This window comes from Ctenocephalides felis, unplaced genomic scaffold (genome assembly GCF_003426905.1).
Source record: "Ctenocephalides felis isolate EL2017-DRISC unplaced genomic scaffold, ASM342690v1 CF-g0.4_SCAFFOLD_00845, whole genome shotgun sequence".
NCBI classification, from domain to species: Eukaryota; Metazoa; Arthropoda; class Insecta; order Siphonaptera; family Pulicidae; genus Ctenocephalides; species Ctenocephalides felis.
The window spans coordinates 45970871-45986730 of NW_020536999.1; the positions used below are offsets into that span (position 1 = coordinate 45970871).

At 28.2% G+C, this 15860-nt stretch overlaps 4 protein-coding genes across 7 annotated transcripts; 2 read left to right on the forward strand and 2 right to left on the reverse strand.

The window, feature by feature from the left end:
* Positions 1-7748: 7748 nt before the first annotated feature.
* Positions 7749-9386, reverse strand: LOC113364118 (tRNA (guanine-N(7)-)-methyltransferase). 2 transcript variants are annotated; one of them, XM_026606588.1, is made up of 6 exons: positions 9133-9385; positions 8840-8964; positions 8480-8778; positions 8314-8415; positions 8126-8237; positions 7749-7936 (listed from the first exon to the last, which is right to left on the reverse strand). In XM_026606588.1, the coding sequence occupies exons 1-6, from the start codon at positions 9258-9260 to the stop codon at positions 7896-7898; spliced, it is 807 nt and encodes a 268-aa protein (XP_026462373.1). In that variant the 5' UTR covers positions 9261-9385; the 3' UTR covers positions 7749-7895. The 2 variants fall into 2 exon arrangements, with proteins under 2 accessions (XP_026462373.1, XP_026462374.1); XM_026606589.1 differs by having other exon boundaries at positions 7778-8015; positions 9133-9386.
* Positions 9387-9481: 95 nt separating this feature from the next.
* LOC113378137 (peptidyl-prolyl cis-trans isomerase H) lies at positions 9482-10390 on the forward strand. The gene is made up of 4 exons (XM_026618664.1): positions 9482-9645; positions 9721-9897; positions 9964-10084; positions 10218-10390. Exons 1-4 carry the CDS (start codon positions 9562-9564, stop codon positions 10388-10390), a joined length of 555 nt encoding a protein of 184 aa, XP_026474449.1. The 5' UTR covers positions 9482-9561.
* A 71-nt stretch (positions 10391-10461) lies between these two features.
* On the reverse strand, positions 10462-11600 carry LOC113375663 (coenzyme Q-binding protein COQ10 homolog B, mitochondrial). The gene is made up of 3 exons (XM_026615599.1): positions 11464-11600; positions 11290-11403; positions 10462-10979 (listed from the first exon to the last, which is right to left on the reverse strand). Exons 1-3 carry the CDS (start codon positions 11535-11537, stop codon positions 10523-10525), a joined length of 645 nt encoding a protein of 214 aa, XP_026471384.1. The 5' UTR covers positions 11538-11600; the 3' UTR covers positions 10462-10522.
* Positions 11601-11632: 32 nt separating this feature from the next.
* On the forward strand, positions 11633-13887 carry LOC113375657 (DNA primase small subunit). Of its 3 annotated transcripts, none has more exons than XM_026615582.1 (9): positions 11633-11915; positions 11986-12142; positions 12266-12441; positions 12510-12608; positions 12710-12806; positions 12879-13089; positions 13193-13401; positions 13471-13655; positions 13746-13887. In XM_026615582.1, the coding sequence occupies exons 1-9, from the start codon at positions 11792-11794 to the stop codon at positions 13763-13765; spliced, it is 1278 nt and encodes a 425-aa protein (XP_026471367.1). In that variant the 5' UTR covers positions 11633-11791; the 3' UTR covers positions 13766-13887. The 3 variants fall into 3 exon arrangements, with proteins under 3 accessions (XP_026471367.1, XP_026471369.1, XP_026471376.1); XM_026615584.1 differs by having other exon boundaries at positions 11636-11909; XM_026615591.1 differs by having other exon boundaries at positions 11770-11915; positions 12879-13092.
* The last annotated feature ends 1973 nt before the right edge of the window (positions 13888-15860 follow it).

Here is a 15860-nt window from a genome sequence, read left to right on the forward strand (position 1 = left end):
TTTATCCTATTTGCAAATCATGATGAGCTTTCAGGGCGTGTACCATTGCAAAACAACGAAATCTTTGGTTACAATATCGGAATTTTATCAAAAAAATGGATTTGTTTTCGCACTTTTGACTGATTCCAAAAGATTTTAAAACGCTGATTTCAAAAATGCTATCCGTTTTTAGATAAATCCACATACACCCAGCGAAAAATCTTTGGTTGCAAAGTCGTCCTAATATATATTAGGACGACTCCCACAACTTTGAAACCGAAATACTCGACACAAATGTGTTCTATAGTGCGTTGTTTATGCATCTAAGGATTTGTCAAATCCCATTTAATTTTTTGAAATAAAAATTTATGAATAAAATAAAATAAAAAAATATCAATAAAATAATTTTTCTAAAAAATTCACAAATAAATGACGAGTTGTAAAATTTTTCGGTCGACCACATGATCGACTCAATGACTCGTAATTTGAACAGTGTTGACCAAAGTAAAAACGCAAAACTTGAGAATCAATTTCAATTTAATTATTTTCGTTTGATGAGAAAATAATTGATTTTTGGATTAATTTTATATAAAAATAATGTAGTAAACTTTGTAATAAAAGCAAAACATTTATCATAAAATATTTTCACCAAATAATAATACTTCATTGTTCTGTATCTTTAAAGTAATATTTCTGTATTTTCTGGAAAAAACATACCAAAAGGTCATAAAATCGCCTGTGAGACGAGAGCGCCACAGCTTCTTTTCCAAAGCAAAAACGCAGTAACAGTTTTAGTACCAGTTTAGGGAAGTCAGATATGACAAATCCTGTGAGACAACTCCACTCGGATTTACTCCGAGGGAGTATTGGAGTGATAACTCTGGAGTGAGTTACCCATCTCTAATATATATATATATATATATATATATATATATATATATATTTGTACAGTGATGATAATAAGAAATAGCTCTTGTTTACTACTTCCTTTTAGTTGCTATGAAACACAAAATTCTTTTGATAATTTAATTATTAGACTATTGATATTTTGCAATAATTTTGTTCAATTGTAAATTGTAATAGATACTTGTATTATAGAAAAATATGCAAAAAACTTATATGTGTATTTTTCTAAGTTTTATTCGATTGTAAGGTCTTTTTCATGGACTTTATTATTATTATTCATGGATTTTACTAAGTTTTAATCGATTTTTTATCCATGTATTTTACTAAGTTTCAATCGATTTTCAAGACCTTTTTTATAGTCTATTATTATTGTCTTTCTTTCTATTACAGGTGCTATTAAATATATGTATATATTAAATATATGTTGATTTGTATGTCATAATTTGATCAGAAGCACCCAAGTTATGAAGGTGGACCACGTCAGAAAATGCATATGCATATGTCGAAAAAATATATTTAAAATTTAGGTAAAAATTATGTTTTTTTATAGAATCATATTTAGTCATTAAATCTACATTAAAAAGGCAAGTTGGTCTAATAATATGTTACATCTTGCATTATTAATACATTTAGTTTAAATAATTGCTTCTTCAATATAGAACCGAACCGAATATTGCTATGTTTTTTCATAATGTAATTAAATGTAAGACAATAATTGAATTTTAATTAATATTAATTGATAATTAATAAATATCAAGTTAAAACCGTGGATAAAGCATGAATAGCACGAATAAGTTTTTTGATATTTATTATATTCAAATTGAGTGAAATGTGTTTAAAAAAAACATTAAAAACCCGTGATATCTTTGCATATTTCATAAAAGTGAAACGGCAAAAACTTTATTCAAAAATCTGTGGATAGATATCTTTGAATATTTTATAAAAATAAAACGGCAAAAACTTTCATAATAGTCAATGATTTGAACTTGATATTTATTATATTCAAATTGAGTAAATGAGTTTATAAAAAAATCATGAATAGCAGTCCATTTTACTTAATTTGAATAATATCAAGTTAAAACCTATCCTTAGAATAATTTTTAATTTTTATTACAGGCGCTTAAGACTTATAAGATTGCCTTAAAAGGAACCATAAATCCTAGGTCTCCCCTATAGTAGTGGAAAAATATAATCAACAACTAGTTGGACAAAGTGTTTTTGATGAAAAGGACCAAATTATCCTGTTTGATGAGCTTTCAGGGCGTGTACCACTGGAAAACAACAAAAACTTTGGTTGCAACATCGGAATTTTTAGCAAAAAAATAGACTTGTTTTCGCTATTTTGGAAATATTTTGACTGATTCCAAAAGATTTTCGGACGCTGATTTCAGAAATGCTATCTATTTTTGGATAAACCCACACACACCCCGCGAAAAATCGAAATCTTTGGTTGCAAAATCGATTTTTTTAAAAAAAAATCGGCTTTTCTTCGCAATTTTCAAAATGTTTTGATTGGTTTTGATTGATTTTGGGACGCTGATTTCGAAAATATCATCCGTTTTTGGATAAATCCACATACCGCTGCGAAAAATCGAAATCATTGGTAGCAAAACCAAAATTTTACTAATGAAATTAAATTTTTTTTTCGCGATTTTCAAAATGTTTTGACCGATTCTGATAGTTTTCGAGGCGCTGATTCCGAATATGAAATTACTTTTTTTGAAAAAAAAATTCTTCTGCCCTTGGTACCAAATTGAAGTTTGAAAAATTGCCAACTTTGAAGCTGATTTTAACTATGAAGACGATGATAAATTTGTATTTTTTTTTGGTTTGGTATAAAGATTGTACTTTAGTCTACACAAAGCATTAATTAAAATTATTAATTTCATTCATTAAGGGCCTTAAAATTGCATTTGAAAGTCACGATTTTGGCCAATTTTGGCTGCTCCTGATAGACTGTCTTTTTATCGGAAAAATAATTAGATTTTTAAATTACACCAAAGTAGGTTTGGTTTACTGCTAACCAGGCGTAAATATGAATTTATTAAAAATTATTCTCCTACTTTTTCTTATCTTTTATATATATATATATATATATATATATATATGCGTATATATATTTATTTATATATATATATATATATATATATATATATACATACACATTTATATTTATATATATGCACATATATATTATGTCGATTTTTGTAATACTGACACTCAATAAATTTAATTCTATCTATATGTCTTATTTATTTACACAGTTTGAAAAATTATTGGTTCCAAATATTTTTTTCAGTCAAATGGGGTTCGAACTGGCGAACTGGCGAATTGATATTCTGGCCTAAACCGTATCTTTACGACCTCGGCCATTCCCACATTTGGCACACTACATTTTTAGGAAACTTATATCTTTCAGTTTGAAAATAATACTTTATATTTTTACAAAAGACTACGGTTTCGAGTAACCAATTGGCCGAGATCGTTAAGTGACCACTAAGATTGCTCAGCGTGTCTCGGTTCGATTCCAGAAGAGGCACAAAAAATCAAATGCCTAGTTTTTCATAATTATCAAATATTAGTTCAAAATATTAAATTCAGGTGTCGCATTTCGACCTTGACACTTAGAATATTTCTGAAAAACAAAAAACTCAAGTTTCGCACTTGACTGTAAGAGAGATACATAAAGAGAAAAAAAAAAAAAAAAAAAAAGAGGAAGCACTGGGGAAAGAGAGGGGTAGAGGCAGATGATGAATAAGAGAGATGTGTATGATACATATTCTTTATTAAAATTCAATATTAATACAATATAGGAATAAAAATAACTTTTATCATCAATAACTTAAATAGCCGAGCGGTTTAAGTGACCGCATACTCGGTGAAATCGCTCTGGAGGCAGGCACAAGGTAAGACGGATCGAGTCCAGCTGAAGGCGACGACGAGCAACTCTGAAGCAGAAAAAATGGAGCAGTGCTGGTGGCTGGCTGTTGGCGAGCGCAAAGGGTCCTGAAACGAACACACCAAGTGATGGTCAACCTGAGGTCCATGATGCGAGAGGTTACACGCAGAGAGACACATTGCGAAAGATGCATGCCGGACCCGAAAATCTACCCAAAAACCACCACAACATGCGAAAAAAACACCAAAAAAGGAAAAAAAATGTGAAAAAAAGCGGAAAAAAAGGAAAAAAAAGGGAAAGAGGAGGAGGAGGAGGAAGAAGGGGGAGGTGGGAGCCTTAAAAAAAACCCCCTAAGTCCCAGATCAATTTTTCTCTTTTCTGTTCAGCGTTGAAACTTTTTTATGTTTTTTAGTGTTCCCTCACACCAATTCCCAAAGTCAACACTCGAATGAAAGTCCACGTTGAAATTTTCACTACGAGAAAAAATTACTGGGACTTAGTTAAAATATTTAACTTTGCCCCAATAAAATTTTCTCGTTGTGAAATATTCAATGTGAGCCTCATTCATTCGAATGTTGGCTTTGGGATAATACAGCATGCATAAATAACTCGTCTGTCTTAATTGAAAAGGTTTCAGAAAATTTGGACTTAGAAAAAAAAAATTATTCGAAAGAATTATAATCAGAAAAATTGGACTTAGAAAAATAAATAAAATTATTCGAGAGAATTATTTAATTATTCGATGAAATAAAATGATATTAATCGAATCAAAATTGTTTATACGACTTGATAAAACATGTGAAACCTTTACAATTAATCGAGACAAAAACAATTTTAGTTGACTTGAATAATATACAAATTATTAGAAAAAGCCATAAAAGAAATTCAATAAAACTGGTAAAATGAAATAATGAAAAATGTTCGAAAACTTGAACATTAAAAACTTCAAAACTGTTTAAAGCTGATTGTTATCCTTTAGAAATCGAGTTAAATAATTTTTACAACTTGAATCGAATAATAAACTTGTAAACAAAACTATATTTCGTCTAATCATTCAAGTCAACTCCTTGAAACTTTGATTGCAAGTCTTGATCAAAATTGTTCTTAATAATATAAAAATAAAAATCTATCATTTAGCTATGCAGCAATATAATTGAATAAATTTAAAATAAAATTACAGTAAAAGACTTTTAAAAGCTGCATTCAATTAACAATTTGGTAAGTCGTATTGAGTATTTGAAATATTTTGATCAAAATCAACAATCGTGTTATCCATAAATAAGAATGTACATGCAGTCAATATCGCTACAGGGAAAACACATGATTCTTGATACTGGAAATGTAAATTTCCGAAGAATAATGAACAAGAGGTGTCACAAAAAAAAGAGATTTTTGTAACAAAGTAAATTTGTAATTTGTAATAAAATACGATCAATTTAGGAGTTACCTAACGAAAGATGCTAGGGCCTCTGCAACAAATGAGTAATCAATGCTTACAAAAAGCTGTATTGGTTAACTAATAATTTGGTAACAAAAATTTAATATACATATAAAAATTCTGAATTCTACACAAAATCAGCTCATAGTGTTGTTATAGAACAAAAGAATTTCTGATAGACTATTCATGGAATTGTAATAATATAAATTACTTTCAATGACTTTGATACATAAGAGAAATATAAACTTTTTTCTTTCATATATATATTTAAAACAAGTATAAAATGCACTTGTATAAATTTAAAAAAAAAAAACTGAATCAACATGTTTTCCCCATAACAAATTGAATATGAACATAGTCTTTTACACATATGTCTGCCAAATTAATTTAAAATCTTTTATTTGCATAATAGTTGTAGTTGAATAAACAAAGAATATATCGTATTTTATGCATTAAAAATTAATAAAGTATATCTTATTAAATATTAACATTATTTTCAGCAGATATGTGTATGCGAAATAATAATAATGCACAAATCAAAAAATATTCCACAGAAATATATACAGGCTGCTTTGTGAATGATATCATATAACAAAAAAACAAGTTCTTGAAGCATCTTCCAATTAATTTTCATTCATTCATTTCATTTGATATAAAAAACAAGCATTAAATATATAATTAATAAGAAATATTATTATAACAAGCATAAAAAGTAGCATGTAATAAAAACTCGGTCAATAATTGTAAACTCTTTTCAGATCTATTTCTATTCAAATCATAGTTTTATTGAAGATGACAAACAATATTATGGCGAAATAAAGATTTTCAAAGTTATTTGACCGCTTTTAATTCGAAATTAAGATAAACTGAATGCATATTGTAAAAGTTAAATATTGAATATTTAAAATATTATAAGTGCAGAAGTTGTAGTACGAAAAATGCCTGTATATAATTCCAGAAATATATTCTTTGACTCGCTTTGTATAAAACATGCTTTGCACTTACATTGCTCGATATCCTCTATAGCAGCTCCCAGAACACTAATCCAATACCCAAACCACCTCTAGAGCATCTGCCAGAAATCTCAAGTACTCGACACAAAATCACTACTTTAGAACCACTACATAACTTTAGTCCTTTATAAGTCAATTTGACCTGTTGCAATTGTCCAAGTAAAGTCTTTACACAATACACGACAAACGACTTACATTAGAGACTTTCGTGAATTTAGAATTCGATAAAAACAGATATGTGGTAGAAGTACTTAGGTATAACCTACAAAAGCACATATATAAATTATACTATTGATATTTGCATGTATATAATTAAAGGATACATTGGTGCTGTAAATAAATTGTTTAATTATAAAATTGACTCAAAATGGAGGCCCTGAAAGAGATACTTATCAAACTATTCAAGGTACACCTAGGTACTTCCAAAATGATGAATTTCTTATATCATTATTATCTACTAAATTAATTAAACGAGTTGATGTACAAATTAACAGAATCCAATCAAATATTTAATTAAAAAGTTTAATTAACTCGGGCACATGTTAATTCACGAAAATTCTTTGACAATCGAAGCAATTAAAGTTAGCAACATGCGTCAAAATGTCTGTGGCCACTTGTACAATTCAAAGCGCGAAATTCAAAACATTGTAAAGTCAACATAATGTTAGGCATGAATGAATACAATAAATTTACTCTTCTTTTATCTATGATTCTAATATTGTCTAGGATGTTAGGTTAATATAATTAATAGGCCGCATGATTTTGCATATCACTGTTGATGTTTTTTATTGACTTTTGTTGGTACATCTACATCCTTGAAATTTTCTCTCTATTTAGTATGACCGTATATGCAATGAGCAAGGTCAAAAACGTCAAAAAGCTACTACTCCGCTTAAAATAACATGCCTAATGATAAGGAATTCAATTTTAATTTTAAATTATGACATCTAATCAAGAAACAAGGAAGCCCTGGAAGAAAAATCTGTATGAAAATACTTCTTATGCAGATAACTATACAGATCATACTTTCTTAGAGGAGTTGAGAAAAAATATTAATGTTCAGAATGTATCATTCTGGAACGTATTCACTGGTGCTGGCAGAGTCACTCAAGAGTTCTCGATGACTATAGCATTTGTACTTATATTTTTTCATCTATACAATGATTGGATAAGAGCTGAAAGCATATTTGTTTTATTGAATATTTTTGGAATGCTATGTTACATGTTTATCAGACTGCAGTCAGCGAGTTTGAAAAGTGCATTTATAGAGGATATAAAGACTGTGACAGTATTTTTAGTATTCGGTTATATATCTTCACCAATTTTACACAATTTAACAGATAGTATAAGTACTGATACAATATATATAGCAGCAACATTTGCTTTTGGCTTGCATATGATATTTTATGACTATGGAATTGCAGCAGCAATAGTATCTAGTGCTATTTCATTGAATGCGGCTATGTTTGCTTCAATATGTCTTGCATCAAGATTGTCATCGCCATACCAAGCCTTTGTATTGCTAACATTATCAGTGGAATGTTTTGCCTTGTGTTCGGTATTAGTCTCAAAATTGAACAGACACATTTGTGTCTTACTTACAGTAACAACCATACTTGTTATGTCTTCAATTAGTTCAACATTAACAGTTATATATCTACTAGCATTGTGTTTCATAAACGTCCTTTGCCCAATTTTGTACTATAAATGGCAGTGTCATAAAAATAATATTTATGGGCCTTGGGATGAAGCAATTGTTCATGAATTAGATAATACAAACCTTTAATATACAATATACATATACATTTGTTTTAATTTTTTAACTTCATAAAACTAATACATTTTTTTGTACTGCATATTTACAATTAGTGTGATCTGTATTTATTTCACCTTTATACTCTATCCTTCTGAAAACAGCCAAAAATTTATCCCCTTTATTCCTTGTTACTTTTTTGCCTTCTTCACTGCTATCATATAATTTTTCGACGATAGGATCCTTATCCTACAATTAATTTGAAATTAATTATTTATTAATAATTTTTATACATGTTATGATATGCTAAATAAAGAATATTTACCAATATTTCTTCAGGCACTCTTTCAAAAAGTGGATGTTCTTCTAAATGTTTCACATTCCAATCAAATAAATCTTTGACATCGGTTATTGTATAAAGATGACCCTTAAATATAAAATAAATTATAATTTCTAATTGATGCTATTGCAGTGTTTTTAATGAAACTTACACCTTCTCTTAAAACATAAGCATACTCTGCCAATAGACAGTTACTTATAATTCTCCATTTATGTTTGGATTTTTTAAAGTGTGGATCAGGATACAAGAAAAACATTTTTGTCAATTGCCCTTTAAGAAAGAAATTTGGCAGATATTTCATTGCATTAGTTCTTAAACAAGCAATGTTATTGTAAGAGCCAGGATTTTGTGATCGCAAAGCTTTAATCCGATCCATTACATAGTCGCTAACTTTTACCCTAATTTCCATCCCAATCATAAGTTTTTCAGGAAACATTGTTGAAAGAGTAACTGAAGTAGAAATGTTACATAAACTGTACAATAATAAAATATTATACCATTTATTGTATACCTAAAAGACCGCCATAACCACAACCTATATCAGCAAATTCAACATATTTCGTCTCTCCAGTTTCATTTGTTAACTCAGACTTAGGGTACAATGTGGACCAGTCATACATTTCAGGACATGAAGGGCTAAAACGGAAAAAGCCTAATGAGAGCTAAGTATCCATTTATATCATTTTTACAATCATTTTAAATATTTTATAAAAGATAATGGCATGTTACTTTTGTATGAATTCAATCAAATAATTTGTATGGTAATATATTACTTTCTCAATTAATATAAATAACAATATTTACTAATCAAAACAGTGGTCAGCAATTGGATTTGAATGAGCTCTTTGTCGGTAATGTCTTTTTTGTGGCAGGGCTATAACATTTTGTTCCATTTTGTCACAACTATCTCCAGAAGTATTATGTTCTTCCATTGTATATTACCTAATAGATGAAATGTATAAAAATAGTGTTTTGTATTCTATTATTTACGTGTTGTAAATTTAATTAGAAATAAAGATCGTTATTGATGATTTTGGTTAGACTTGCTTGACATTTTTGTTTACGCACGTGTTTGTAGAAGTAGACAGTATCCCTCTATTAAGAAGTCACTGTAACTATGGTCGCCTGTCAGTTAAATTATAGGTTAACCGCAAAAGTTCGTTAATATCCAATATAATTTTAATTAGAAACCTGATAATTTCTTCCATAATTAAGATTTAAATAAGTTATAAAATGCCTTCGTGGGCTCAAATCCAATCTCAGCTTAAACATCCGAATAATCCAGTCGTTTTTTTCGATGTTATGGTTGGAACAATTGTGAGTTTTCATTTAAAAATATATATAAAAAGCTTAATAATTAATTAATATATTATTATTTTTATTATATACAAGGAAATTGGGAGAATGATTTTTGAATTATTCGCTGATGTGGTGCCTAAAACTAGTGAGAACTTTAGACAATTCTGTACTGGCGAGTATAAAAAAGATGGAGTGCCTCTTGGATTCAAAGGGGCTAGTTTTCACAGAGTAATTAAGGATTTCATGATCCAGGGTGGAGATTTTGTGAATGTAGGACATTAATACTTCATAAAACCCTATACTATTTTATATATCTTAAGAAATATGATTTTTTAGGGTGATGGAACTGGCGTTATGAGCATATATGGAGGAACTACCTTTGCTGATGAAAATTTTTCAATAAAACATGATGCACCAGGGTTGCTATCAATGGCAAATAGTGGACGGGACATGAATGGTAAATTTCAATTAAAAAATTTCAAATTAGTATATGGTTGTCTAATACATAATATATTTGCTCACTATATTTCGTTTGCTGATACATTTTTTTAAAAAGTTTAAATGAATCTAAATATTTATTTTAAATTTAGGTTGCCAGTTTTTTATTACTTGTGCAAGATGTAATTTTCTGGATAACAAGCATGTTGTATTTGGACGTGTGATAGATGGATTATTAGTTATGAGAAAAATAGAAAATGTTCCAACAGGACCTAATAACAAACCAAAACTTTCGGTTACTATATCTCAATGTGGGCAAATGTGAAATTAATTATATTTTTATTTTAGTTGTAAGTGAATGATTTATAAAATATTTTTATCATTTTTAAGTGTCTGGTTTATTTATATATAATTCATATTATAAGTTATGTACATGCATTTATAAATAATAAGTTTGTCATCTATCTTGTGTTACTCGTAATGGTAAAGCATTCATACTTGCAGCTCCATAGCGTCTTCTAGCTTCCAATAAGAAAGCTTCTTCCATTTTATTAACTACTTTATTAAAAAATGTATTTGCTAATTGTGAATGTAGCACTGACTTAAATTCAAAATGAACTGAAAAGTCTACAACACAGGATTGTTCTATATGTTGCAAGCCAGGACTGAACTTCCAATATGTTACGAGATAATTAAACAATATCCCTGTAACTGATTCTGCTTTAACAACATTTGGTCTGGTAAAAGTCACAGCAGAAGTATAACGTTCGGTAACTGGTGGAAAGCCTATAATTAAATCTGCTTCCATGTAGCCTTTTCTTCTTGTTGTTATAATAGATCGTTTACACCATGGGACAAATTTTTCATAATTTTCAACATCAGAAACCACATCAAACATTTGCTCTCTAGAATATCTGTAATACACATTCAATTAAAACTTGAAAGGACAGTAAAATAGATTGAACTAAATATGAGCATTTATGATTTTAATTATTGCATGCTTAAAATTTGTATTGCAATCTTATATAATGATTTTTGATTGTAATTATTGCATGCTTGAAATTTGTATCGCAATCTTATATAATAATTTTCAATGCGACTACTGAATAGGGATCGTTATGATTTCATTTATTTTTAAGATGTTTATTTGGCATAGAGTATTGTTTGCACAGCAATATGTGGAAAAGTCGATTGTGTTATAGAATTATTAACTAAAACAGTTACCCTACTAATTGCCTTCCCGAATACGACCTCTTGGGTATTCCCATGGGAAGAAGTCCCGTTCGATAGGGGTATAACATTCTAATTTCACATAGTGAATTTAGTGTGTCACCTAACCTACAAATAAAACAAAAAATAATTTATAAAATTAATATAGAAATTAATTTTATGTCAAACCTTGTTTTGTAATTTGAACATATAATCGCTGGATAGTTTATTATTTTTGGACATGATGATATCAAAATTGCCATTATTTGTATGACAGTAACTCATTGTAGTGCTAGCCAACACTTGAAAATTCTGCACGAACGTTTTGACGGTTTTGACAGTTTATTTGACATAAAAATTAGCGCCAACGATAAATAACCTGTGTATAAAAACATATTCAAAATGCTGTGGTTGTAATTAGTATATTATCTAGGGTTGTGATACGCCGAACTAATTTATAGTGTTGCTGAAATTTATATTTTTGTATCTTGATAGTACATAATTGATAGCTAGAAAAATGGAAACCGAGAACAAATGTGCAGATTCTTATAATCCTGAAACATTACTTGATTTACTGCCCTTGTATTATAAAAGACTATTCCCTCACTTGCCTTTTTACAGATGGCTATCTTATGGTTTAAGTAACATTTGTTTACAAATTTATTCAATTCTAATATTAATCTTCTATATAACCGGCGTTGTTTATTACAGATGGTGGGCAAGTATTTACTCATAGGGAATTTTCTTTTACTCTTGTTGATGATGTTTATATTCGTTACTTGTCATTCGAAACTCAAGAGGAATTAGAGAAGGAACTTTATTCTAAAAATCCAGTTAAGATTGATATTGGACCTGTGCTAAATATTAAGTGAATACTTCTTTAATTATTCTTTATATGTTTTTAAATATTGATTTGATTAAAAATTCATTATAGTTTATACTTGGCTATATCTATAACATAGTTTAATTTTTTACATATTCTGAATTTTAGACCTAAAGATCATCGCTCTGTGCGAACAATAACACCTGTTCAAAGAGAATTAGTGTTTGATATAGATTTAACAGATTATGATGATGTTAGAACATGTTGCAGTGGTGCTAGTGTTTGCCCTAAATGTTGGAAATATATGGCCATAGCTTGCAAAATCCTTGATGCTGCTTTAAGAGGTAAAATCTCTTGATGTACTAGTAAAAATCAACATTAAAGTTATTGATATGATTTTTGTACACAATAGAGGACTTTGGATTTGAGCATTTATTGTGGATTTTTAGTGGAAGAAGAGGTATCCATTGTTGGGTTTGTGATAAAGAAGCTCGACTTTTAGATAATAAAGGTAAATGTTAATTAATATACTAATTTGTGAGAAAACTACAATGAAAGAAGGAAGAAAACAAAATCTTAATTTGTATCTTATTTAATAAATATATTTTTTAGGTCGAAGTGCAATTGCAGAATATCTCACTCTCATTTCCGGATCCGAAGGTACTGCTAAACGTATGACTGTTGGAGACAAAATGCATCATAGTGTAAAGTAATTAATATTCTGTCACTTTTATTAATGATTGACAATTGCTTTTATCTTCATTATCATTTTGTTACGCAGGCGAGCTTTAAAAATGATAGAACCTGTGTTTAAAGAAATATGTCTAGAAGAACAAGATGTGCTATCAACTCCAGAAGGATTAAATAAATTATTGAATTTAATACCTGATGAAGCTGTGAAATTGAATATGCAATTAGAATTAAGTAAAAAAGAAACCTCATTAGATAGATGGAATGTTTTTGTTTCATATGTTGAAAGCTGTAGAATTCAGGTAGTATAATAATAAAAAATTTAATGAACCCATAATATAATTTAATAAATAATACTGTTTTTTTTAAATATATCATGACAAAATACTATTTAAATATTTTTAGGGTAATCCAGTATATAAACGTATGAGATATATTGTTGAAGAAGTTCAAGTTTATTTTGTGTATCCTAGACTTGATGCTAATGTTACGAAAGGCATGGGCCATTTATTGAAGGCACCATTTTGTGTTCATCCAAAAACGGGAAAAATTTGCACCCCATTTAATCCCAGGAATGTTGATAAATTCGATCCAACTACTGTTCCTACAATTAAGTAAATGAATATATATTTCAATTATAATTTATGTAATTCTTCTATATAATTTATTATTATTATATTTAGTCAACTTCTTGATGATATAAATGCATTTGATGAGAAGAACTCTAGTGTAGAAAATGACACTGTGTCTCAAAAACCTAGAATAAAAGACTATAAGAAAACGAGTGCATACAAAGGTATTGTTGTTTTTGAAGAATTTTTACGGAAACTGGAAACATCTTTGAAGTCAATAAAGCAAGAAGCCAGAGGTAATAAAGCAATTTAATTTGTAAAATACAACAAAATATTTTCACGTATTTTGACAAAGTAAAACCTTAATTATTCTTTTCTGATTTTAGATATAAAAATGGAGTTCTGAATTTTTTCACTCACAGATGCAAACTATAATTTGTATTTAATTTATATTAATTTGTTACACTTTTAATCTGCTATCCCTTACAATAACAATGTAAAAATATTTTGTAGGTTTTTATAAACAGGTATAATCTTTTAGATTAAAAATGTGTTTTTGATTGTTATGCACATTAAACTAAATTGCTTTATTTTAAAAAATATTATAAATGCTACTTTCTTTATTTGTTATGGTGTTTCTTTAATATTCAGCGATGTTGATTAGTATTTATAACTGTTAAATTTTAATTAATAAATTTCTTTATTTGGTATGATATACATAGTCTATTTTTAAATTAAATTAACAAGACATATCAAAACTTATCATCTACAGCTACTTGTAAAAATAATTTCTCAAAGTTGAAAATTTCTTCATTAAAATTAGCTCTTATAAAACTTTACACAATCTTCCTAAATAAATAATATTCTATTAATGAAATAAAAATTTAAAATTCAATTTCAAACAATTATAATATCTATATTGACAATTTCATAATTTTTTATAGAAAAAGGAATATAAATGTAAATCTTAAGATATAGTGATTCATATTCTACTCGATGATGATAATACTTTATGATTTTGAATTCAGATCGCAAATATGTATTACAAACTCTAACTTGCAATTTTTTATATTTTTTAATGATGATTATGATTTTTTTAAAATTCGTTTTAAGTAATGCCAAATGCAAGGCAATGCTTTTTTCATTGTTTATCTATGTTCAAACTGTGCGTTTTTTTATTTTTAATACTTCAATATTTTTGGATAAGATGATTTCTTGTTTTGTTTCATCTTGATAACTTCATTTTCAGATTCTTTCACTCTAAAATTTGCACAATCTATGCATGACTAAATGAAGTTTTAAAAATATCCTAATTTTTATGTTTTGTTCAATATTTTGATTATGTTCACGATGTTTACAAAGCAGGACATCCTAAAACAATAAGAATTAATTTTAGTTACAAAAATTCTGCAATCAACATATAAGTTATATTAACTTGTGTACATTTAGCATTTGTATGCATATATTTAAGTACTTAAGTTATTATATATTAATAAATTTAATATATTGGTGTATTATGATACATTCGAATGATCATGATGTATTTCAGCCAGAGAGGAGCCAATGAGTTTTGAATGAAATTATTAACTTCCCGTAGGGTAAGTTATAGTAATCGCAAACAAATCGAAAATGATAATGTTTATAAATCTTTACGTTTTAATGGTTTCTGAACATTTTGGCATAGCTTATAAAAAAATGGTTGTATGTGTGTGTGTGTGTGTGTGCTGTGTGCGGATACAAATTTTCGTTGACGATTTCAGAAACAGGGATCAACGATTCGTATTGATAAGGAGACGTGCTAATTAGTTCTTGTCAGAGACAGGTCTAGTCGTTTCGAAGATACGGGGCAAAAAGTGCCAAAAACGGTAACTCAGTTTTTAAGAGAACAGAGCATCCGATTGTGATAATTCAAAAAAGATTATTAATCTGATTAAACGGCAAGGCGGGTCTATCAATTTCGGAGATCTAGTAAAAAAGTAAAGTAAAAGTGCTTTGAAAAAAAAATCAGTTTCCAAAATATCTCAAAATAAAAAAAACATTTTTTATGAAAGTCATTTTTTAAAAAAAAAATTAATTTTTCAAAAATCTATTTTTTTTTTTAAGTTAAAAAAAGTTTAATATTTTTTAAAAAGTTTAATTTTTGGTTAGAAAAGTTCCAGTAATTTCCCTTGAGGCACGATGCCATACACCACTAGTTTTATTTATAGTAATACCACTACATAAAAACATAAAATTTGTAGTTTTATTTTTTTTATATAAAAATGTGGTATGCCTTAGTTACGGACTAACCGCTGCTTATCTCATGTTTGTTTTGTTGTCGAAAGTAATTTTAACTGAATTAGTGTTTATAACCTAGACCATTATTATTATATTGTCTAGATAGACCATAATAGAATATTAATATATTCAAGTCGTAATAATGTCGTAATAAATTGAAAATAATTTAATGTGAATTTCAATAATAATGTATACGCAGTAAGGAAGTGTGTTATGTTCATAAA

Bases quoted from the DNA above. Each gene is read 5' to 3' on its own strand.
- LOC113375663 (XM_026615599.1), bottom strand. From the start codon at position 11,537: ATGGCAATTTTGATATCATCATGTCCAAAAATAATAAACTATCCAGCG. The intron at 11,404-11,463 runs GTTTGACATAAA...TTTTATTTGTAG, and splicing joins TGTTCAAATTACAAAACAAG to GTTAGGTGACACACTAAATT. The intron at 10,980-11,289 runs GTAACTGTTTTA...TGTGTATTACAG, and splicing joins TCGGGAAGGCAATTAGTAGG to ATATTCTAGAGAGCAAATGT.
- LOC113364118 (XM_026606589.1), bottom strand. From the start codon at position 9,260: ATGGAAGAACATAATACTTCTGGAGATAGTTGTGACAAAATGGAACAA. The intron at 8,416-8,479 runs GTAAGTTTCATT...TTTATATTTAAG, and splicing joins CTTATGTTTTAAGAGAAGGT to GGTCATCTTTATACAATAAC. The intron at 8,016-8,125 runs GTGAAATAAATA...TGTATATTAAAG, and splicing joins CAGAAGGATAGAGTATAAAG to GTTTGTATTATCTAATTCAT.
- LOC113375657 (XM_026615591.1), top strand. From the start codon at position 11,792: ATGGAAACCGAGAACAAATGTGCAGATTCTTATAATCCTGAAACATTA. The intron at 12,143-12,265 runs GTGAATACTTCT...TCTGAATTTTAG, and splicing joins GGACCTGTGCTAAATATTAA to ACCTAAAGATCATCGCTCTG. The intron at 12,609-12,709 runs GTAAATGTTAAT...TATATTTTTTAG, and splicing joins TCGACTTTTAGATAATAAAG to GTCGAAGTGCAATTGCAGAA.
- LOC113378137 (XM_026618664.1), top strand. From the start codon at position 9,562: ATGCCTTCGTGGGCTCAAATCCAATCTCAGCTTAAACATCCGAATAAT. The intron at 9,646-9,720 runs GTGAGTTTTCAT...ATTATATACAAG, and splicing joins ATGTTATGGTTGGAACAATT to GAAATTGGGAGAATGATTTT. The intron at 9,898-9,963 runs GTAGGACATTAA...ATGATTTTTTAG, and splicing joins AGGGTGGAGATTTTGTGAAT to GGTGATGGAACTGGCGTTAT.